The sequence below is a fragment of the Tenebrio molitor genome, chromosome 1 (genome assembly GCF_963966145.1).
Source record: "Tenebrio molitor chromosome 1, icTenMoli1.1, whole genome shotgun sequence".
In the NCBI taxonomy this organism is placed as follows: Eukaryota; Metazoa; Arthropoda; class Insecta; order Coleoptera; family Tenebrionidae; genus Tenebrio; species Tenebrio molitor.
The window spans coordinates 5,008,622-5,034,394 of NC_091046.1; the positions used below are offsets into that span (position 1 = coordinate 5,008,622).

At 40.5% G+C, this 25,773-nt stretch overlaps 1 protein-coding gene across 3 annotated transcripts in view; it reads left to right on the forward strand.

Moving 5' to 3' along the window:
* sm (smooth) overlaps nucleotides 1-25,773 on the forward strand; it is a 113,920-nt gene that overhangs the window by 16,800 nt on the left and 71,347 nt on the right. For 2 of the 3 annotated variants that reach the window (XM_069056120.1, XM_069056726.1), the window contains exons 4-5: nucleotides 155-251; nucleotides 18,357-18,417. In XM_069056120.1, coding sequence (XP_068912221.1) covers nucleotides 155-251; nucleotides 18,357-18,417 — 158 coding nt within the window. The remainder of the gene's footprint in view (nucleotides 1-154; nucleotides 252-18,356; nucleotides 18,418-25,773) is intronic. The other variant, XM_069057469.1, reaches the window with a different exon arrangement.

Below are 25,773 nucleotides of genomic sequence, written 5' to 3' on the forward strand. Positions count from 1 at the left end.
TACTCTACTCTAGCTTATTTTCCATTTCTAGTGTAGCTTTTTTGACGTTATGTATTTTCTATTTGTTTTTTGTATCGGTGGGCCACTTGCATGCAATTTATTGTGCACTAATTGGCTGCATAGAAAGCGATTGACTTTCCTTAACTTTCCATACATTCGATAGTGTAGAATCTGCGATAAGAGCAAAAGAAACGTTAAATGGAGCAGACATCTATTCAGGATGCTGCACTCTGAAGATCGACTTTGCCAAGGTAAGCCTCTTTTGATTTTTTTCTCGCCGGCCCTCCGTAATGTGCGTGCACACGCGATTATCGTCCCGATTATTAACAAATGTCAAGTCGAGTATACGGCGGTAATTGCTTTCCTACCAGCAATTAGGCATTAACGTTTTCCTTTCTCGCAAAAAGGTCCGACGCTCGTAATGTTCCTGCATGTGTTTATTTACCCAGTCACTTTACGTCTTTTTCTGTTTACCGGAGGGATAAACTTCCTCGGCGCTGAACGCTAATTAGGGGATGCTCACCGGATCCGGATTCCGTCCGATCCGGACGCTCAAAATTAAAAACGGTGGTTTCGTTCGGCTTTTCGAAAATTATTAGAGGGCGTCAGGGGCGTGAATTAGTACGCAAAGTGGATAATATCGTCGAGTTATTAATTTACGGTTTCATAAACTGGAATTACGCGCCGTATAAATAGCGAACTTTCATCGCCGACATAATAATAAAATGGAGACTATACGGGAACTCGAAAATGGAGCGAAGGGATAACCGGAAGGAGCGGTGAATTTTTTTATGGACACGCGTAATGGGAAATCGAGTTTTCGGGTAACGCGATTTTGATTGATTTATCCTGGCTTGTTGTCGCAGGATTATTTTGCATCTTTTCGAGGCGGTGACGTTGCAGGATTTGGTTGGTATCTTCGAGAGATCTTAATAAGTCGTTTACAAGCCGGTCTCGTGCCGCCTCTTATTATCCTGCGTTGCGGCATAAACTCGCAAAATGTTTTATGGAGATTGTTGGTCCTTAAAGAGAGCTGTTATTTTTTGGCGATATTAGTATACAACGATTTAGATAGGCGACGAAGCTGCGGAAGGCCGTTTAGTGGTCTTTAAACGTCGCCTCGGAGAGGTTTTGTCGAACCGGCCAATTTTCCCGAAGAGCTCAAGTGCCATCACGAAAATTCTCAAAAATGACCCTCATTTTATTTATGTCATTGCACCATCACAAACCGGAGAGAAATCTTATTCGCCGTTAACCGTTAAGTATTTTTTTTATTGCATATTAAACGCGTATTGACGATAAGTGCCCCACAAAAATTTAGCGCCATCTGCTTTTTTAATTTGTTTATTTATGGAGAAAAGGTTATTGCAAAGTTTTATGCCCACAACTCCTCCGGATCCCACTCCTGATGGCTCGACTCGAGCCCCGCTTTGACGGAGGTTGCGTTCTACACAACAATTCGGTTAGTTTGGACCAGTTTGAAAGGCACAAATTGTTTAAATTTGCATAAATCAACACAAAATGGCTATTTACGTGTACAAATAAAACGCTGACCAAGTTTGACCGCCTCCGTGGTTCTTAAATGGTAAGGTGGTACCTGTTACCGTCTCGACAAACTGTCATATTTCAAATTCTTTCTGTTCCAGCGTTGAAAGTGACAGGAGTGTTTTTGGGTCAGTAACAATCGAATTTCAGTCTTGGTGGAATGACGTAGATCGGCATTTGGCGCTAATTTTAATGACGAAATTGGGTTAGCGACCGTCGATGATGGGTGTCGTGGATCTGGGTCCGTCAGCGGGACCCGTTACGTTCCCGATTTGCGTAAACGACAGCTTATTATTGCGTAATCCTGCACAGTGTGACGCCGGAGACACGTCGCAAATCCTTTCGTCCCATTTGCATAAGGTCGAGTTTGTCTAATTTCGTCTGGATGTAATTCGTCCTGGTCCCGGCAAGCTTTCGGGATCCTCCGGTATTAGAGCTTCCGCGAAAGCGGAAACACAGCGTCATGAATTTCTTATTTCTCAATTTCTCTAGCATACCAAATAACAAATCCACTGGGTGGCGAACTTGATCATACATACCTACTTCTTTGGGCATAAATCTCGCGTTTTTGCATTTGTAAGTGTGTGTGTGTGTGCGTAATTTATGAACGTGTGCGTGCAGGGTGGCGGCTTATAAATCGCGGATGGATAAATTGATCCGAGTGTTTATTTAGGATGGCTCTTAATGCCACATTAAATATATAAGACCATGATATGCTCGAGTCTTTAATAGCTCGTTAAAATCTGGTCTATTTATTGTTAGCAGCTGATGGCGGCGGCGTATCGGAGGAGTAAGTCGGCATGGCTGAGGTCTTTTGCACGAGTGGCCTATTTTTAGAAGGTGAAATTCTTTTTGGATTCGTTTTCGACGTTGGCGAATCACAATGTTACAAAACGAGAAGTTGCGTCGCCCGCTTAAAAGTAGAACTTTTTATGGGAAGATAAAAAACAAGAAATGTCGACAGTAATGTTCCAAATAAGTTGGATGTTAATTAATTTTTGTGTCCTTTCGGGATGTATCTAATTAAATTGTCTTGAACTTCTGTCAGAAAATGTAACGGGAACGAATACAAGAAGCGGTTGAAATGTGCTTTCGATGAAGTTTTCGAACGGGGGAAACTATTATACGTTTTAAGTTGGCAACATTAAGACTGTCAAAACCTCTTGTTCCAGTTTGGAAGTTTTTAATGCCATTATCAAAGACCAGTCGTTCTTTTGCTTAGTTCACCGGATAAAATGTGACACAAGAGTGATTATTGGAATAATTGGAATAACTCTCTTATCTTTGAATAACTCTTTTTCGTGATGACAAATCAATCGAAGATTCGCTTAGCTTGGGAAATAAAAATCGAATTTGAACTTACAGTGTATGTATAGAAGGTCTTTTTGTGCTTCGCCCAGTTGCGACCTCGACTTCGTCTCGGTCTTCAATCTCTAGGCTTAGCACAAAAAGACTCACTTCTACTCTTAATGATACAATCGATTATTACCAAGAATAATTTTTTTAGTGAGATTTCTTTGAATCATCATGGTTTAATCACGATTGGTTTAAGACTTTCGAAACTTTTCGAGTTTTATCGCTGCCTCCAGATTTTCCTTTTAAGGAGCGTTTTCTTCGTCCATTTTTAATTCGAAAGAAGTCAACGCAAACGGCAAACATTTGAGTTGTTTTTATTTACGAAACCGGAGAGAAATTAGCAAATTCTTTTGAATCCCCACGAAGTTGGCTTTGTTTGTTTGCGGCTTAGAAATAAGTGGATTTGGACAGGAACAAATAAATATTATTCCGCATGACGATCCAAGTTTTTCTTTTTGTAAATTTGGGTTGATACCTTGTGGCTGTCCAAATAGTGAATGTTTATGTTGCGCCGCTCCAAATTAAATTATATGTAGGTTATTTGGAACGTGAAGTTATTTTTAAAATTTTAAATCAATATATTGTACTCGTAGTTTTGCGGTGTATTTATCGTCGTTTTACGATTTATTATCGTAGTCGAGACTCGCTTTGTTTGTTGTTCGTTTAGCGTGTGCTAATCATATGCACGGAACATGAAAAAACAGTCCAGCTTCTTGGTTTATTTACTGTCGAAATTATAATCCCATCGGGCAGAGCTTTTTCCGTCAACGCCAGTTTAGTTGGACCTCTTGCAAACAAGAATAAAAACCACGCGTTGATAAATTTATTAAAGAACCTGTTCGACGAAGAAATTTATTATCGGTTTCGGGACCGTCCCACGTGAAACGTGCGATTTTCGAAAGGACCTCTTTGTGTGCGGCGGCGATTAATCATATCCGCCGCCTGAAATACCGCTCTAGTTTAATAGTTACGGATGGGCGCGATTTTTTTCAGGAGTCGCTGCCAAACGAGCTTCGCGCTTTTTTCCCGCTCTCGTGGCCGTTTTGTATTATTGTTTTTGATTGTTTGGTCAAGTGGAAACGTGCAAGGCCAAGGCCGGTTGCTAGCTGAGATGATAGTGCGAACGCCACCGCCGAGGAGGTCTTTGACCATGTGGGCGGGCGTGACGATCCGTGTACTAATCGCTTAATTTGCGATCGTCGATCCGTACTCTTTTTCCCCCTTTGCGTCGGTTTAGGCATTCATCGGTGGTCGATTGTGGCACGTGCTCGGAAAGATAATGCCACGTGAGTGTGGCCATCTTAGCGCAGCCACTGTGAATACGACATGGAAAAGCATTAATAGCGAGCGTAAACGGGCGTCCTGCCAGGAATCCCGTATTTTGATTAGATCATGAAAATAAACACATGTTTGCATGTTCAATGGATACCGTGAAGTGTACAAATTACTCGGCTCGAGTTGGAACCGACTGAACACGGTGCGTTTCGATTTATTTTGTTGATTTAAACGGCGCCGGAAATGAATTCGCCATTATGCGGCAGGAACTGGCAATATTTAAATTATTAACAGTCTCGGAAACGGCGAACCGATTCGGCACGAACTCTCGCCTTCGGCATTCGCCCAATTGAGCACCACGGAACGACGACGACCGACCTTCTGGGTGTCTCAAAAGTGAGCGCATTACCCAGAGAATTGATCGCCGTCCACACCAGGCCATACATCTTCCGATATGCCAGGGTCTGCGCCACTGACACCCTTGATTCCACAGGTTTCCGCTTGAACTTCTTGATTATAGACTCCTTTCAGTAGAACATCAATACCGAACAGTGAAAAACTTTTCGAACTGTACTATTTTCGTTCCTGATTGAAATTGCAAAGACGGAAGAATCGATCGTCGTCTGCAGATTGCGTAACATCTGCTGGTGACTCCGATAAACGAAGGACTTACTCGGAACGATTGTCGAAGGAATCGTCTTCGTTCGGTTCGGTGTCTCTAAGGCTACGTTTCCACGCGCATAGATTATTGGCGCCAGGAGTACCACCACCAGTTTCAATCAGTTTTCAACCAGCAAACGTTGTCCTCAGAGCTCAAGAAATTGTCAAATGAAAGAAGAGAAAACGAAATTTCGATTTGCTGACTAGTCCAACCAACACCAATTCCTCATAACGTCGGAACGCCTTAAGAGAAAATTGCTGTTCAAATTTTGGTCGATTGCTCTTTTCCCCTTTTCTCATCATCTCATTTTTCGATTTCGCCAAATGAATTCGCTCCAATTAATTTCGCGACTACAGTCTCGTGTTTCTGCTCGACTGGCGCCAATAAGTGTACTCTATTGGCGCAGTGATAGTGTCAATTGAGTTGAATTGACATGCCTCTAAACTGGCGCCAATAATGGTTGTATGTGGAGACTCGCACTGTACCGGATTTTTTTATTTACTGGCGCCAATTGAGTTGAATTGACGCCAGTCGTGTGGCGCCAGTAACAGTTGTATGTGGAGACCCGCCTTAAGGTCGGTAATCTGCGACCGGTTCGGAATGATTAATGCGCGGAAGGAAGCAGAGGAAGAGCAGCGTCGAGGTTTAAAAAAGAACGAGATCGGGAGATAAAGGAGTTAAATGCAGTCGGGGAGCGAAGTGATTTCCTAGAGGACAAAGTTCGGGGTGAAACGGCGAATTTACTCTTAAACTTGGCCAACGGTATCGGTTTTTGCTTATGAAAGTTCGTGGCCTCGTCCGATAAGACCGCATCGAGCAATCTCTTTGCCTCATCCCCGAGCTGCTCTTCGTAGCAAATGGTGCTGATTGTTGAAGGACATGACGATGGGCGATTCCGCGAAACCGGCACCCGCGAAACCGGCACTATCTGGTCCAGCGCGATAGATTTATTTCTGAAAATTCATGCCCGGGTGAAATTTCATTTTAACGCCGTTTCTTTGTAGGTACAGTTATTCGCCAAATAAATTTATTGTATCATACTTCTAAACAATGAAATGAAATTTTAATGCCGCTTCCTTCCGTATCGCGCTTGTAAAAAGTGATGTCTGCAGGAAACGCTACATTAATTTTTATTATCACCGCTATCTTTAAAACGAACTTTTTTAACGATGAAATTCAGAATCCGACTTGTAATCCCCGTGTATACACAAACAGGAGCGGAGACCTTCGGGTCTGTTATCTTTATCATTTTTATCCGCCTTCATGCATTATTCATGATGTGTAATTTTTGTTCTTGTGCAATTTTTGTGTCATATTCGCAGGTAAAAATTTGAATGTGGAAACGGAGGAAAGACAGAGTCGCATTAATGCAAAGCCCCCACGAACGTAACGACCCACTTCCCCTCGCAAACAAAAGGGTCAAAAAAATCCGATGGCGCTCCGAAAGGAGCTCGCTTCTGCAAAAGCTCTATCTCATACGGACGAAGAAAAAACTGCTGAATTACTCCAGACCGCATTTTTCTTAGAGATAATGGGCAAAAGCACGAATTCTATGGTGAATCTGTTCACTTCTGTATTCAACCGAAACGTGTTGTTCGCGGATTCGCTCGTTTCTTTTTATTTGCACCATTTTGAGAGCAAGTACCTCGCGGTGCCCGCATTTACTTGTAATGCTAGATGTCTGACAGTTGACGTCGACATACTTTCTTTGTGTCGCAGGTTTTGGTCTGATGGTGTTTGAAAAATAGAAATAACCAGGATATGCCGTATCGGATTCTCCCTTTTCTTATCGGAAACTGTGGTACATACTTTGTCGATCATTAAAACATTGTCGCTTTTATGGCTCCGATCGTAATTTGATTTAGTCACAGGACAGGAGCATCAGCTGCATTTTACGATCAGGTTACTCCACGTACCGGTAATTATCAGCTTGTCAAATGTCTTATAATTTTCATTGGTTCATCCATATTTCCGCACTTGCCTCTCCACTTTAGTTGCAACTTTGATTGGTTTGAACTTTTATTTATGTATTCACATTGCACACAGAAGTTTAATGATTTTAATTCCGTTCGAAATTACTATTTTTAAATCCGCTCATTTGCAACAGAAGGTTGAGTTTAATCGGTAGTTGTGCAATGGAAAAATACACAGCTGGTGCAACACAATATTCGCCGAGTTTTATATAAAGAATTCCTTGCGAGATTCAATCTCGATTTTTCTGGACGTTTTTTGAATTTGCAGGTGCCGTAGAAATACTGCTGTTAAAATAACCTAATCAAAATTTGTTTCGTGCGTTTTCAACAGTATCATGTTACAATTAAGTACACGATTACGTCAGAGACGGTCGAAATGTATGGTTTCAGTTTATTTAGCTTTGGAAATATCTTGTGCTGTTTGACTTCCGCATGTAAGCCAACCCTGATTAATTAATTCCAAACAGTCGACGTGAAATACGTATTTATTTTCACTTAAATCAAACTCCCTGAAAATTATTTTATTCCCGAAAATTCTTTACCCAATTCGTTATCGGACACATCAAAAAGGATCACATATCAGTGTAAATTAAATGATCAAGTGCAAATTTGAAACTCGTAGCCAACAATAAACTTCGAATCATTTTTTAATTTGTCTTAAACGGGCTGACCTGACCCGGCTTCGCCCCGATGGCTTTCATCTCGATCTTGATCAAAATCTTCAGCTCGATCTTTATTTTAATTTTATTGCTTGGATTCTTCTAACCCGTTTCTTTGTTAAAAAATTTAACTGAGGTACAAGGCTGTCGCGGCGAACATGATGTGAACTTGAAATCAGGAGTTTTTTTTTTAACGCAACTATACCTAATTAAAGCATATTAATGTACCTAACCGCAGCAATTTTACACACACAAAAATTGGTTGCTTGTCGATGTCATTGTCACAAATTTAGATCGATGAACTCTACTTTACAATGCTTTGTAGCCACGCTGTTGACAAGCAACGGCTCCGAATTCTTCATACAAAAATTCTTCCACCAACTAAACTCATTTAACTAAAGCTAAAGGAATACTTTAACTATTTGCGAACACCCCATTAAAATCTGTTGAGTAATTAGTTCGGTATAAGCAGACGAGGGATACATACAGTACACATTTTACAGTATACAAGAGAAGCAAAGGAATCAGTTTGTTTGGGAACCACTGAAAATTTTCAAATTTGGCGGGCAGTTTTGACGTTCGACCAACCTAAAATGTCAAGTTTTTCTGTCATTCGAGCTTGTGTTTGGTTTTTATCGTTAATGTTTCATCATGAATTTTTGGTAAAATTTGTAAAGTGATGATAATAGTGCCTGAAACTTGTTCAGAAACAGAAAACAACAAAGGCTTTAACAACAAAGTAAAAAGACTGTAATCGTGGGTAACAGCATAAAACATCAAAGAAGTTGCTCAAAATGCTTGCCATCGTTTGCAACGCAAGGTTCTTGTCAAAGTGATTATGATTTTTTTTACCCTTTTTTAAATAAAATTCAGTGGCTCCCAAATTTGTTTTGGAAAACTTTTAGCCCCTTTTTCTCGAAAAATATCAACATTTGTATAAGGCATTTTGGCTCCATCGTTACCTACTGTGGAGTTCTACCACTGGTTAAAATATCTGCACAACTTTCAAAGTCACCCTGTATCGTAATGAAATTTTAAATAGAGTTCATTTCACTGTTTGTTGAAGTGGTGATGAAATCTGACCGCAATGTGACATATTATTTATTTCCGCAGTTGTGAAACAATTTTTTCTGGGAAGACGTAAAAGGGAATTGCTGCGATACCCGTTTTCAATATTATCTAACTGTAAGCTGCGTGGTACGGTTTCGGCCGCAGCTGATGTCAGTAACGTCGTTTGATACGCAACGGTTGAAAATAATCATTCGTGATTGAATCCTGTCCGGTTTGTGCGAATTTGTGTCGTAACAGCGTTCGGTCGGCAGATTTTCGACAAATTTGCCATTCTCTCTCGTCCCGAAGAACTTTTTCGAGCCATAAATCACATTTATTAGAATTTCGTCCATGTCCCTCGTTTCTGTCCCGCCACTATATACATTTCACATCCGACTTCTCCACATACAGCCCTCGTAAATCCTATTTCACATAACTTCAAATCACCGTCATCGCAAATTCAAGACTCATGGCCTCCTCGGATTGAACAAAACGAATAAATTCGGACGTTAGTTGAATTTTAAAGTGGCCTATTTTGGTGTCGGGCTCGTCTTTTTTTCCCCCTCCTGGAACATCCCCCCGATTGAAAGGTCTTTTTAATCGATCGCGGCGAAATTTCTCTAGCCCAAGATTTGAACTCGTCGCCCACGGAATTACGTTTTCCTCTCTCGGATTAGCAACTTTTGTCAAATCAATTTTTCCCCGTCCCGTCATAATTCAATTAAACTTGGGGCCATTATTTAATTAAAGTTTTCTAATAGGCGGTCGATGCGGTGGGATATGCGTGACGGGAATCACGCATAACTTATTCATGGGATGTTTGGTTAAGTTTCGGACGTTGATTGTGGTTGTTGAGGCTTTCTCGACCTTTCATTTGTGAAGGAATCCGGACGAGACGGTGTCACGTCGGAGCCGGGGTTATTGTTAAAGTATCGTGGGTGGTGTACATTACCGTCCTCCATATAAATCTCCAACAAAACAATTTAATTAAAGCAAGGTTTTATGACAAAATGTGGAACAGCCATCTGACGTTCAAAATTCATAACCACCCTTCTGTTCGCAGGGCGCCGTCTCATCCGGTTCGGGCCTCTCTGAATATTTAATTTCGGGGGCGACGCCGCCCCCATCATGACCCGGTCATCTCGTTCCGCGTAATCGCTCGCGGAATCAAAACAGGGAAATAAATCCTGAATGGGACCGCTAATAATTGAGGACCTCCAGCGTACACCACGGAATTGAGCGGTGCATTTCAATTTACGATAATTCGAAAATCCTGTTGCAGCCCTGGCCGGTTGCCAAAACCCCCGGCTCGTAACAAATTTATAGTTGTGCAATTAGGGAGGCTTTGTTGCGATCGGTTTGTTCTCTCGTTGTTTTTTTAATCCACTTTTGATTACTTTATGCGGGAAGCATTGAGCATTATAAAGGCTCGCTGTTTACCCGGTATTATTCCACGTTCTGACACAATTAAGCCGAAAACGCTGTATCCGTTATTAACTCTTCTGGGGGCGCTTCTATTTTCTCTTTTCGGGGTGTTGCTCGCTCGCCCAAACGAATTCGGGACCGGTGCAGGTTGCCGGAGGAAATGCAACATTCCTGCCGGAAACTGCTTTAATTGGAAATACTTCCAGTCCGAGGGCCATTAACGTGACGCCAGCCAAACTTGGGGTATTGAATTCTTGAAAGACACAAAGCTTGATAACTTCCCTTAAAAGTTTTAACTAGATCCCGGCCCACAAAGAAATTACGTCGTCAACACACGCTTTCATAATGATGCTTTATTTACTGGGTGGTTGTTGTAAGGGGGGCGAATGTTACGTAGCACCAGGAGAGTCGTTCTTTTCAACTTTGTTCCCGATTTGTCCAACTTTCTTAAATCAAGAGAGAGTATTCAACGAGACACAATAAAGACGCCGTAAAAATTTAAGATGTCTCTTTTGAACGCTAAAGTTTATCCGGATCAATCAAAATGAGATCGCGAGGCGAGGACTCTGTTGCAGGAATAGATACTTTACTTTCATTCCAGTAAAATTGTTGCTACTAAGTTAAATACTCTCTCGTTTCTTGTAGTTGCCTTTCTCGTTTGTCCAGATAAATGCTGAATTTTTTAAGCAAACGTGTATCATTAATTCTAGAGATTCGTTTTGCAGAGGACAAGTCGTTAATGTTGGGTTGTGGTAATTTGCGAGGAATTGCATTAGTCGGGTTAATTGGAGCAGTTTAGCGTCCCAATTCTCGATAATAAATGCGACCTTAGATTCTTTCTGTGCTCTTCACCGAATGACACTAAAAAGCTTGCCAATTAAATTGGGTTTGTTATTTTGACGCTTTTACGATTTGGAAGGTGTTTACGCTCAAGGATTGAATTTTGTGCGTGGGTTTCCATCAGCGGACGCCACGAAAATTGCTTTTAAATATTTATCTAAAAGATGTACGTTTGACTGATTCGTCTAGAAAAGCTCCCGTTCGACCAGAAAGCTTCCTGTTATGTTATGTAGCAGCGCGTAATTAATTCGGTGGCGTCCGTTCCTTCGAGTGGCCGTTTATAACGCGGCAGGACATAAACATTTCTGGGATGGACCGGTTAAAAATAGTTTGACATTTGAATGTTTTACTCGCAGGTCCCAAGCTGTACCAACCAGACAACTCCAACGGTCCCGAATTAGAATAATTGTGCTTATTTATTCATTAATTTCGTTCTATTATCGGTAAGAATGTGACGCCAGGGATGTAAATTATGGATTATGGAGGGCGTTCCTTTGTATCCTTGAGGGTTTCGTGTTCTGAACGGGCGACCTATTAGGGACATCAATTTTAATAAACTTTGTGTTCTACCCTCATCGCGTGCCTTTGATTTGATACATTTAATGGCGAGCGGGGGGAGTATGTTGGCAAACAATTAAGGGAGGGACGGGAAATAATAAAGTGGGTTTTTAGGTGCACGGGGAAATCGGAAAATGTTTACTTTTGTAACGACAACAGAATTTGGGAAGCTCTTCTGCTACTGTTTATATTTGTGTAATTGGCTCGTAAATCTTCGCCGGACGATTATTTCGCAGTTGCCACAGCATTCTTCAGTAACCGCACAGTAATTCATTGTAAGTAACAACACAGTAGGTGCGTTATTTAAGTCGCCGTAAAAGTACTCTAATAAACTGAGATGATGAAGGAAGATGACAGTGCGCGGACAACACATGTACGAAATCGCTGCTTCATAAAACGTCGTTTTACGATTCATTAATTTCAGTTTCTTGTTGTCGGGAGTCGTTAAACTCCTGGCTGATCTCCGCCATTCCGTCAAACTGTTGCTCTCCGCAGGTTTTTATCGAGCGGAGACAAAGCTCCTCCACCACCGACCGTCATCCGACTCAAAAATACCCGAATTAATTAGGAATTAATTACGTGGGCGGCGGAAATTATTTTTAAGTCCCCGCTCGTTCAGGCCGTAATAATAGCCAACCTACGTACTTAATAATTTTATCGATGAAGTCGACTTAAAAATAGACACCTGGTGGTAAAGCGATGGAACAATTGCCGCACCGAAAATATCCGGAAAATGCGCACGTTCGATTTTTGCGTTTGCATAAACCGAAATCGGGGTGCTTTATTTTTTTTTATTCCAGAAAAGGTCCGGGGTTCGACCACACATGCAATCCTGCTGGGCGGGTGTTGAAAAGTGCGCAGGATAAATCGGGCGAAAATTTTACGCGCAGGATAAGATTCAAGTGTCCGATGTGATCAACAGTTCAATTTTTATTTGGGGTGTCGTGCGTTTTTACGAGGGGGTTGTTTTTCGCCAGTTAGAGGAATTAATTGGAAAGGACGAGTTGGTAGGTGTTTCGCTCACCCGAATTTATCCCATTCATAATAAATTGAAGCTTATTTTAATAATTCATCTTCAGGGGCGGGAATCGTCTAAGCGGAATTGCCGATGTAAATTTTTAATAAAATGCAGTTGCAGCCTGAATTTTTAATTTTCCGGTTCCCGGAAAGTGATATATTGAAGCTTCGTTTTTCGCCGGAGCGATATTTTCGTTATTGAGTTATTTATTGCTGCCAAAATGTTAACCCAGATTTATGACATGAAGCAATCGTATGTTGCTGTGTTCATTATGTTTATGTCGATTACGAATTAGGGCGGGCATTTCTTTGTCAGGCATGCAGCTCGTAAACAACAAGCAAATTTAAATTACAAGATCATAAACTTTCTTGACGTTAATTTTAATGTGTGCTTACTTTAATTAGTAAACGGAATGCGCTATTGCGGTCGTTTTGTAACTCATACGGCATTAAAAAATGTCCGGAATAAAATTTTACTGCCTATTCATCGTAGTGAAATCTTGTCAAAGATTCTTTTCGCCTACGAGGACGTTATGTCACGGAATCGTCTCTCGAAGAGAAAATACTGATACGGCTGATCACTACGGATTAATCGAGTGAGACGAGATGATGACAGTTGTTGACAAGTAATATTTTGACAGGACAATGAGCTAAATCGAGGAGAGTCTCGTTCTGATTCGGGATCATTCCCGAGAGGGTGAACTTTTATTGATCATAATTCGGGACGGAATGTATCAGAAGTTGGAAGGTTATTCGGAGTAGAATAGAATTTAATTTTTTGAGGGGCTTAATTCGGAATTACAGAGTGTACGAAAAAACTTGGGAACAAGATCTGGACGTTGCGGAAATGAGATGAATTAAGCTTGTGCCGGAAGAAAATTTTAAACTCGACACCACGATTGGATTTGTTTTTTGTAAGTTGATGGTTTTGCAGTGGAAGGGTTATCGATGGTCTTGTCACTAGGGTTTGACGGCACGGTTTTAATGCAGCCATTTTACCACATCCGTTTCCGCTTTTTGCCTTCGAACGTCTGTCACGGTTTATTTGTGTTAAACGCTAGTCCATCACGTTGTTATTGCCCACCGCCGAACATACACAAAACGTTGTTGGTGCGCATGTGTTCACCTGAAAACCGAAACCTGAAACGTCTGGTTTGCAGGAAACGTGAAAAAAAATCGTTCCAAGCCAGATTCGAGGCCGTAATTCATCTCGAAAGCCTCGAGGTGGTTGTTGCCATTTCGATACTAACGGTTTTGGAGGTGAACACTTTGACGTGACGCTGCAGGTCAGAGAGATTTCGCCTTCTCGAACCTGTAGAAAATGGAAATCTCTTCGGCGAACCGGTTCTCGACTCCTGCTGGAACCCTCCGTGTCCGTCGTGAATGTCACAGTGGAGTCGACCTTGCGGCCTGCCTGAATGCCGCCGGAGTTGCATTTCCCGGCGACCTCGCCTCGCCGTATCTCTTCGGGCGGGTTTGCGGTCTCCCTCTTGGCCGAATGCCAGGGTCTGATGAACACCCGAAGGCGGATTATCGTCGCCCTATGGGTTTTATTAAACGGCGGCGTGAATTTGTGGCTCGCGTGTCCATCTTCGCACCGTAAAAGCGCACCCATTACGTCAAATGAGACGGAGTTCGAGGCGACTCGTTGCCAATTTGCCTCCGCCGAAGGTCTCCTAGGTCAAGTTCTCGGTGTTCTTTTTGTTGAACGTCTGCTGTGTAGTCATGCAGCCGTAACCGATTTGATATTTACACTCGAGATGAAAGAAGGCATGCCGTTTGTTCTTGCGCTTCAAAGGATGCTCAGAGGCACGGGGGGGAGGAATGTAATTTTAATGCGGCAGATACATCATAAAATCGGAGATCGATGGTGGTCGGCAACAGCAACAGCTTGTTCGGCGATCTTTCAAAGGGAGCTTGGTAAAGATCGTGAAAGTTAATTAATAAACTTTGAAATCTTCATTAGAGGGCTAACGTCTCAACAGGAACACGTGCTTTTGTAATGTGGGGGTTTATTGAAAATTTAAACAGTATCGAACCGAAATGAGGCGGAATGAAACTCGACAAACTTTGTGGCGCTAAGCAGCATGTGCAACTTGACTTTTTAGTTACGTTAAGAAATAGCTAAAACTACAAACTTTACACAAGTGTATACAACTTTTAAGCTTGAGCGGTGTATTGAGTAAACGAGACATTGATTTAGTGATGTGCAGTGTTGCTGGCCTAACAGTACAAAGTGATCAACAAGAAAACAAATCAAGAGGGCTGCCTCATTTTTTATTTTATCGAAACGTCTGGCTTAGCTTAATCGTACACATATGTATACTTGCTATATACAGTCGTTTTATTGGTTGCCTAGTTTTCGAAAAATCTATTATTAAGTATGTAATTAATTAATTATTAATGATAATTAATGTTTTATCTTCAATGGTAAAACTCATTTTACCACTTAGGTATTCTGAGATAATTGCTTACAATTGCAGGAAACGTCCGTAAACTTTGTCGAAATCGAAATAGTTATTTACGAACCAAGTGCGGGAAGACGATGTTCCCGCATGAGCGCATTTTTTAAAGCACGAGCGACGAAGGAGCGAGTGCCTTTAATTAATGCGCGAATGAACGGAAGAGTGGTTCATACAATATTTTTTGTACGAAAATTAAATTAAATTTTTTTGTTTGAATACATTAAACATAAACGAACATAAAACCAAGTAGGCAGTGATCTTTGGTTATTGGAAACAATTGCTTCACTTGATATTTCAATTTTCGCAATAATTTGTGAATTTTGTAGGAACAATTTTCAACGATTATAAATCTTTCCGTAATTTTTTAATGGAGGAAAATCCAGGGAAGTTGTATTTTATGAACTAAATTTTATTATTATCAACACAGATTTTTTTTTGAATGCCTCAAAAGGCCAGTGTTTTTTGCAATTTTTACATTCGAGTCGACCGGGAAGCACTCGTTTCGGAGCGAGCGTTGGATGTTGGAAGCGTTGCTTTCAAGGCTATGAGTACAAAAACTTTTTTTCAACACCGTTGCTTTAAAACTGACGTTTGTTTGACATTTCAGCGAAAAATCTGCTTACCAGTGGCGGCGCGTTTGTCAATAAAGTTGATAATTACCCATTTTTACGAATGTAAAATGTTGCTTTTGTTTGTTTTATAAATTTTGTCCATTATCAGATCATAATAATAAAATGCACAATTATAATTCCAACGTATAAAATTCATGAGGTAAAGTAAAGTAGCGTTTGAGACCACAAATTGTCTACGCCCATGCATTGAACGCTTATTAGCATAGGATTCCGCTACGACATGATCGATAATTTGCAACGCCTCCTCTGATTTGTTTTCTTTTTGATCACTTTGTACAACTTCTACTAAATTATCATTTTTAGTCTAGGACAAAATAGTTTATCCTTCTGGAGATTATTGTTGAACTAACAAACTTTTTACTGCCAGTCTTTGGTTTATGGCTGCCATGATTTCAGCAGTTCTGCTCAGTAGCTTAAGTAGATCTTGAGCGACTATGGTAGCCATTTGAAAAAACATTGTGTTGAGAAAAACTCATTTTCTACTAAAAATCCGAATGGGTAGTACCAATACGCTCCGCTACGATGATGGCGCTACTCGTTGGGTGCGGTACTACCCTTACCAATGGCCGTACTTTTACCCCATTGGCTGGCACCCCCACTCGACCGATCGAGTCCACCCCACACGCAACGGATCGCCCAACCACCCCTCTAAAACGAATTGCACCCCCAAGGCCCTAGGGTCAGTCAGAAGTTGGGCTTGATTCGGTGACATCATTCTACAATCCCTAAAGGCATCCAGGTGGTCCTGAATGGAAATCACTTCTGTAATTTGTACTGATGTTGAATAAAAGTATTTCAAACCACCCTACAATTTGAAGTTTTCTTATTCTTCCAGAAAAAACTATTAGAAAACAAATGTTTTTTTTTTTTTAATTTGTAGACTGGAATGCCCATCAAGAGATATTTAAATTTGCTGGAAGCATTCTACCGACGCTATTGTTATTGGTGATGTCGCAATTGATTAGAATAATTTTCTTTTGACATGAATAGTTGCGTGGCAATAATATCTAATGAAAATATATTGACAGCGAGAGGTCATACACAGAGATAATATGTATATCAAATATCAGTTGACTGGCGGTTTAATTTTTTTTTGCAAAGCAGACACGACCGACGAAGATAACTACTAAAATAAATTAGGAACAAAACAAACAAAAGATAAAAAACATGCCTAAAATTGAAATTTTGAGAGAACTTAAAAAGGAGAAAAATCGCATCCAGAATGCAGATTTGAATCTTCCGACGCCACGGAAAGATCACCTGACTCTTGACTCCATTGTGTCAGAGTCACGAAATGTTATGAAACAAAGAACCCGAACACAGTTTGCCACGAAAACGAAATCAATACTCAAGATCTATTCATGGACGTTGATGGATGTTCAAAAAGTCCTTGGTAACTTGAAATGGTGGTCCGCCTTGTGGAGAAAACAAGATCATGATATGTTACAATCGTGCTGCTCCTAAAATATTTACGTCATTTTTGTATTGTCTCAATCTGTGTCGTTCGTCATGGGAAAATCGCAGAATTTCCACAATCATTCGACTCTGGATCTCGTCTCGTACATCTCATTCGGTACAAAATAGTTGTGGCAAATATGCCAGACTGGCAAATAGTGGTGTTTCTCCAACACATTCCAGTCCCGTACCCGCAGATTCCATTCCGATTTTCCCACCTAAACGGCCTCGGTAAATATTTTGACGATGCCGGGCAAATAGACTCGCCTTTAATTCGTTTCAGGTAATGATGCACAGTTTGTTTTTTACAACATCCAAATAATGGTAATATAAACAGTCGGGTGTTTAAACAACGTTAAATTTGAGTCAGTCCCGACATTTTATGTGCCGGCGTGGATTACGCAAACGCAATTTGTCGCATCACTGGACGTCCCGAAGATCCGTCAAAGGGGTGGTGAAGAGTCGACGGTCTCGGTGGTGTTGTTAACCCCGCACATGCCACGTCCATACATAGATCCGGGTTGAAAAACCCGCGCGTTCATTTCACGCCAATTAAAACAGCCACTGGGATTTTTCACGAGGCGTACGATATTTTTTTGGCAATACGGCCAAAACGACCGACCGGCTTGTTTGGCATAGTTCTGCGGAATCCAGACGAGAAATTAGCGCCATTTTTTTAATTGTAATCGTCCGGGGATGGGAATTTTTTGGCAACGGCTCCAGCTGGACCGACATCAACGGCCATCGATCCATTGATCTAATTATGAATGGTAATTGCGGTCGATATTAGACATCAATGGTTGTGAAACGCCCGTAAAGTGCAATGTTTTAACGGACGCATTAAATTGTTTTAATGGCTTGAAATACGGGTGTGTTATTTACAATTCACTGCCAGTATTGATGCAATAAAATTTAATTTTATTCATGAATGCACTTCGCTCGCTCGCTGTTTTGTCCTGCGGTTTGGTGGAGGACTCGTGCCTCCTGCGAGCGCTCGAATTTTCCTGCAAATTTTAATACCTAGTTGCCAAGCCCCAGCAACATTGCACTTTTGCCCCCATCATGTTATGGCGTTTCTGAAATGCTGGACGATTTACGAGCGGAGTGACGGTTGCGACGCGAATTTACGATTCGGCTAAATTACAAATTACGTCCGGGCTGGTATTTTTGGAGCGGCGTCGATTTGGCCAAAAACACAATTTAAATTCGTGGATATGCAAATTTCTCGAGTCCGGAAGCAGATCTGGAGCCGTAGGCGGCGGTGTTTAATTTCGGTAATTCTGCAACAAACTACCGAAATACGTTTTATCATCGTAAGCGTCCATTAAGCTCAAAAGCGCATCGTTTATTTATGTGCGTCTTTGTGGCGAAAATAGATCTCGCCTGATTATCGAAAAATTCCAATTTGTAAACATGTTCATTCACTCGATTTTTTTTTGTTTCAGCCTGAAAAACTCAACGTACACAAAAATGACTCGGAAAGCTGGGATTACACAGTCTCGATGAGTAAGTCGTTAGATTTTTTGATTTGTCGATGTTTATTACTCTTACTCGCGAAACATGCTAGATCTAGATACATTGAAAAATTTACTCGTTCTACACAGCGTAAATTATTCATCATCACACACACATTTTCACCGAGGTTGTTACTTTAATGAAACAATAAAAATGTTTACGTCGTTGCGTCAAGACCGGTGCCGCCCCCGTAAAACGAGCTTTTCCGCTTTGAAAATTTCGCTGGCGCACAATTAAGCGAATCAACCAGTCCTGAGCCACTATTTGTTGTTATTATGGTTATAAAGAGAGATAAGTGAAATTTACGAACTCGACCCGGAGAGGTTTCCGCCGAATAACGTCCCGATCGTCTTGATTTAATATCTCGGCGAGGGGTTGAGGGGTTGTCGAACTCCGGAGAGGTAATGGATACGATTATATCGGAAAGTAGAACATCAATTTTGATCGCGTTGCAGGAATTTTCCTCGAGTCAACCAATGCCGACGCTTCATTTCCCTGTTGAATGCTTTTTACTTGAATTTCGGACGACGTGAATGGGTTCCTTCGAACTTTCGGTCCGCTTCGAGGGAGCTTTTTTCGTTCGGGGAAGTTGTCTTTTATAAAGTAAGCAAACGACGTTAACAGGACCCTCCGGAGGGCGACAAAAGAAGGCGTCAATTAAAAATTGATCGATGGGGTCGAACTAGTTGCGGTTTCACGCCGCCGTGGCGCAACGTCGATCGCTACGTTACGGAATGTGACGACGTTACGACACGATGTTAAAAATACTCGTAGCTTTGGTGTGTGCGCGACTTGTGTTATGTTGTGTTCTCCTCGCCGCGTTTTTACGTAACGAGATCGTTAGCTTTAAACGAGCTTTGGGGAGACTCCTGCCTGCTAAATGATTTATTGCATTTATTTGTCGGTGATGTCGTGTAAGCATGCGTTATAAATTAATTCCGTGTTTGATCTATATTTCATGTTTTCGTGCATCCTTTATTACTTTCTCCTTTCGTTTATTTTTTTAATTAAAAATGTGATCGCTGCTCGACCTGCTTATTTGACGTCGTCGCTGTTTTACTGCATAGCTGACATCGTCTCCCCGAGCTGAGACTTTGCCCGTTATTAATTCCACGACACGTTTTTTATTCTTTTCGTTGACTTTGGGGGTTCTTTAATAGGGGTGAAACACGAAACGTACACTAACTACGATGATACCGACGGGAAACTTAATAATATAATAATGTCGGAAAAAATATCTAAATTTAATTTTACACGATAGCCGCTGGTTTTTGTGTCACGCTGATTACATCCGTTTTATTTTTAGGAATCTACAGATAATCAATATCTAGATTATTTTACATTACAGTAAACAATCGATTATTATCTGCGCCTTGCTACTGACACCTGACGATTTTATGTTCATGACAACAAAATTATTGTCGGGGGCAGTTTAAACGTAAACAAATACAAAAGAGATATTATTTTACTTCGTTGTTTTATTAAAAAAATTCAATTCGGAAATATCGTTACAGATTTGCTCTTACAATTTATCTTTTCCCTTATTGATCGAGGATTTATCTGAAAGTCGACCATTTTTCAATTTGACAGACGTGCAACATATTGTTTGAGGTATTTAAAGTAATCTCGCTCTTTTTTAATACACAACACGTGTCACGGAAAAAACGATAAGACCGTGCGTGACATTTATTTTGTCGATTCCACCACCGTCGGTTTTACCATAGGCGGTTTAATTGACTGAAATATCGCAGATTTGTGTCTTAAATTAGTGATAATTGACATTTGTAAGCCGAACAGAGACGAGTTACATAAAGCGATTCATTTACATTCCTGCAGCGGCCAATACCAGTCGAGGAATACAAATGTGTTGTGTTTTGTGACTGTATTTGTAATAAGGACATTTTCAGGTTCATGAAATTTAATTATTAATCGATCGAATTAACACTCTTTGAGTAGCAAATCTCATGAAATTTAATTTCACTTCTAACAACGAAAAAAAATGGCGCAGGAATTTAGAGCTTTCCTGCATTAATTTTTCAGGATCGTGTTTGTAAAAACATTGACAAAAAAATTGTATTTTCTGCGACTGAAGATGTCCTGGAAGGAGTCGTTTTTCTCGTTGATTTCCCCCGTTCGTTATTTCTTGTTTGAGACGTCAAAATTTTCATCGCAAAAGGAATCTTCCTCATTGTTAAGCGATTCCCTAATGGGTGTCGTTTTTTTTTGTTTAGCGATTGGCGGAATTAGATCTTTACGATATTAATTTGAAAGACATAACGACGCAGTAAGCTGATGATTTTTTTTTGTGACGGAACAAGGGAGCTTTTAATTTGATTTTGCCACCTGAACGACGAAGCTTTTACACGGTCGAGCTTTAAACACTTCTAAATATTAATTTGAGTTTTTGTGCGCCTACGTTCCATTAAAAGTTCGCTTTGGCAAAGTGTGACACACAAGAAAGTTTCTATGCGGCGGAGTATTCCGATTAAATTAGCTGGGACATTTTTAGTTGATTAGTTTAATTCGTAAGTGTGGCATTCCGTAAGTTCGCCGTCGAAGTAATTAATGGATGTGTATTCCCACACACGGTGGCTAAATTAATTAACAGATTGTCCGGTGTAGTGAACGGAAATGATCCCACCCTACGACTAATGGGGACGGGGTGGCTTCCACAAATGACAACGTGTCGCCCCGATTATCGGGGGAATTTAATCGGCGGCATGATTAATAAATGAGGAGCAATTGCAGTTTTCCGAAGAAAATCGTCAGGGAAAAAGTCTGGCACTGCAACGATCGCCGCTCGCTAAATAATTTCCGAGGGAGCTTTTAAACTAAATATAACTGCATCAGTGTCGAAGTTTGTTGTTGCACTGGGAGTCATCCCGTGCATCTTGACACGGTCAGAATTGCAAAATTGATGGGTCGACATAAACTGCTGGGCGTCTCGCCTCGTGACGGCATTTTGTTTGCGATGAGGTGTCGGCCGTCGGGGTGCCCGCCAAAATAGTTTCGAACGCTAAATTAATAAATCCGTGCAGTTGTTGTCTAATGCCTGGAAGCTCTGCCTTCATAAATAGAGAACGCGCTTTGAGAAATTGCCTGGCAGCTGCCAGGTATGTATTGTTTTATTAAACGGGGCAAATGGAACTCGGGCAAAACGTTTAATTTGTAGCAAAGCTCATATTTCATGGACAACGTAATTATGATAAAGATATGAATAGTCATTCTCATTAAACCTGCCGTATTAAGTGACATCTGTTACTGCTCATTGTTATCCGTGGGCGTATTTCCACGAGCCACGTTTCATGTTCATTTTTTTATTCGTTGCTGGTGCTTATCAAGCTGTACTGCGGTGGTCTTTAATATCGAATGAATCGATCCAATCGTATTATTTTTTTGTACTTTTGATGTAACACACCGGAATATGTATGACGGTATTAAAAAATGTTTGACGTAATTGTTCGACATTTTTTTCTACGATAAAAAGCACAGAATAGAAAAGTAGTTGTTTGGAACTTTGTGAGGTAACTTTTCCAAGAACTTTTCCCCAAGAACCGTAGTTAATAGAAAATCGATTCGCGACGCTCGTGCACTGTCTCATTTCTGTGATCCACATGTTGTTAAGTTCGTTGTAAATTAGGCATTTTTAAATCAGGAAACAATATTTTTTTGTCGATGAAAACACGAGATTAATCTGTTTTGAAAATGAAACGTTGTATTTCTAATAATCTGATTAGGTTTTATTGCCATCTGTCAGATCGTCTTGTTTTATCTTCGGTTCATAATTTCCTGACGCCACATTTTTCTACATCTGTGAAATTGATGTTGGTACAAGTGTTTTATCGGTTTGTCAAGAGCAACATAGGAAAACAAATTGGTTTTTTGAAATTTCGTACGGCACACTGACGTCGAGCCAAGAAGTGAAATCCTTTCAAGCATGGATATTAGGTTTAACGGGGAGTATTTTTGTTTCGAAAGTTTTCAACAATCAAAATAACATCCAAGAATATCAAAGTTATGTTGTTTATTCAGTCGTGTTCGGTCATGTGTATCTTCTTTGAATTTAATCCCGATGTTTTGATTCTAAATTTGTTCAGATTACTTTTCTAGTTCCCAGAAATTAGATCGTTTTTTTTTTAATTTCTGATAATTCATGAATTATTTGGAGTTAAATCTAAAATGACCCGACAAAAATACGTAAGCAGAAATTCCTGTATTAATAGAAATATGTTGCCATGTTTACTTTCTCTCGTTCCTCAAATATTCTTTTTGAACTCACTACCTTCAAAATGACATTTCGCGACCGCATAGTAGTGCGCGAAATCGAAATTCGCGCACCACTATGCGGTTGCGGACGATTTTGAAGCACTTGTGCGCGAAATCGACGTTCGCGCGCTAGTGCTTCAAAATCATTCAAAAAGCGTTCGTGTTTTTTTTGGGCATTCTGAAAATAATTTGACTTGATATGTAATAATAAACTCTGTTGTACTAAACGCAATTTCTCCAATTTGGATGATGAAAATTTCGAAAGAGTGAAAATAAATCGCTATTAATTCGATTGACACTTTGACAAGCGCATGCTAAGCGCCATCTATTCACAAAGGGTACATGACAAATCAGACATAATGTTCGTTTCAAAAAATATTGTATGCGAGAAGACGTATTCGGCACATTCGCGCAAATTAAGCACTCGCTCTTTCGCCGCTCATGCCTCAAATAATGCGCTCATGCGGGAAAAATGTTTTCTCGCATTCATTTCGTAAATAACAAGGTATTCCACCTTCCTAATATTCTGGTGCAATCGTTACTCGTAGTTACGTTGGTCCTAATGAAATTGCCTCTTTTGAGCTTAATTTCTGGCAGGTGGAGAGAGAAGTGAAGCTGAACTAGAGAGAAAGTGGAAAGACATTTATAAAATAAATATTTCATAAGTTCTAATTAAACAAATGCCTTTTGTCACTTCGCTGATGATTTAAAAAAATGTAAAAATAAATATTGAAAATTTAACATGGCTACCTATAATACATATAACAGGTGGTATGATTATTATCATCCATTATATCTATGAGTGAAACAGAGCTGCAGATTCATCAAGTCTGTTGGACGACTTGAATGTGCCGCTCCGGTTTTACGAGTCATATCATCGATAAATAAGGAACTCAGTCATATTTGATAAACATCTTTACTGGTATAAACAGACGAAAATACGGTAATTTTTTATTTTTTATTATCGCTGTGGTATCATTTTACTACGCTATTTGAGCCAATTATAGCTATTAGGTAATATAACGAAAAGATTATGGGATTTATAATATGCGAGGACGTTGCCAGGTGACGAGGCGATTAGCCGAGTCACCTACACAACGTCCGAGCGTTGTTTACATCCCATAATATTTGAGTTATATTTCAACCTTTATCGTATCTAACGTATTATAAGTAACTAAGAAAGCTGAGTTCAGATCTATTTGGGTCACAGTGTATACGAAAGATGACTTTTCGAAAATGTAAAAATTTTGTAATGTGTTTTCTGTAATTAAATGCTGAAGAGGAGACGTCTTTTATAGTTTCCATAAAACATCCACGGATGTTCAGTTCGTTTCCAGTTCTTTTTCGCAAACGGCGTAAATAAGCGAATTATTTGCACCTAACGACAAACATAAAACGTGCGGCACGTATCGGAATTTTTTCTTATTGCATTAAATCACGTTAATTAATTTTCTTTGCGGATTTTTCTCGAAGAGGCGCCCTAGGTACCGTTCATCATTTTAATTAGACCGTGAATTTATTTACTCCCATAAGTTAGTCAACTTTGGAGACATCAATCAATAACGCAAAAAAATTCGCGAACTAATATTTATTGCACGCACACAACAGTCATTCGCACTGATTTCTGCGCGGGCCGTCGAGGGTGAATTCCACAGATTAAATTTAATTGGATTTTTGTGGATCCGTGCTACAGCTGCACGTTCCATATTTGCATTTTAATTTTTCATCGGGCGCAATTGATTCCGGATTCCGGCGAACTCTTACCGCAGATGCACACGCATATCGTGATTTGTGACTGCCGAGTTAATCATTTTTTCCGATGTAAATTATCCCCCAAATGGGGTACACAAACAGAGGGAGCTACAAAACTGTCGCGACCAATCACGAAACTGCAAAAGAACGAACCGGAATATACACACCGGAGCAGCAACCAATTTCGCAGTTTGTTTTTCGGGAGTGGAACACTTTTTTTTTTCGTTTTGCGCAATCTCCCCTTTGCGCGATATTCAACGTCCGTATTGAAATAAATCGTTTTTTCATGACGGGAAATTGCCGGTTTAGGTGCAGCTATTTTTTCATTGTTGCCGTCGGCTGTGTCGGCTTAAGAAAATTGTGTCCTTTTTGAATCATATTTCAGGAGGGGCACGCTTTTAATTCATTTCTATACGTATTACTTCGTTTTAATTTTTTTCCCCCAAAGGGATTCACCCGACATAATAGAAGACCCAACAGCTGGGTCCATTATGCAGTAAATTAAATTTTTCCCCGTGAGCCGTGTTTACTTTACGATTTATAAAGTGTAACCCCGCCCACCATCTTTGGAACGCAACGATTTCGCGTTGGTAACAACACATTCTGGGAAGTCCCTAATTTAATAACGTTTCGAGGTTAACGTAACACACACCCTCGGCGTCGGTTCCGGTTAGTTGCCCCTCAACTTTTCAAATTGACACGTGAATTTTTCGTCCTGACGCTGTAATTGCCTGCAGGAATCCGGATTAAGCGGTCCAGTTCCGGTGACACCGTTCCGGTTGATTTTCGATTGATTGATTCGGACGATGCACACGTGTACCTGCTGCGGGCGGCGGCGTGCACGGTGGAAAATCGGAAAATCGAGCCGCCACCCAGAAAATTATTCAGGTTAATGGGTGCGATTTCGCGACCGGATAGATGGCGGCTCGGTGCCCGGATTAATTAGTCGTTTTTATTTTCGGAGTCAAGTATCCCGTTTGGCCGAACGGAATTAACAAGCTGTTCAAGATGTTATCCTAATTACCCTGCGCTAAATCTTGTTGCATTATGCCGGCGAATAAATGCGGATGTGTGATCTCGTTCCAATGAAAATTAATAAAATCGCCATTACTTGACGTTGCGATTAATCATCGTCGTTTTAATAATGTGCTTGGACGCTGCACACGTTTGTTTTCGACTGCATTCTTACCTGTTTAATTTTGTGAGTCACAAGACGTCCGTGCAATAATTCTAATCTCGTCGGAGGAAGCAATTCGCCTGCATACAATTGTGACGTAACAAATTGCATTGTTCTGGGAGTCGGAGAAAACTGGAAGCCCAGTTTACGAA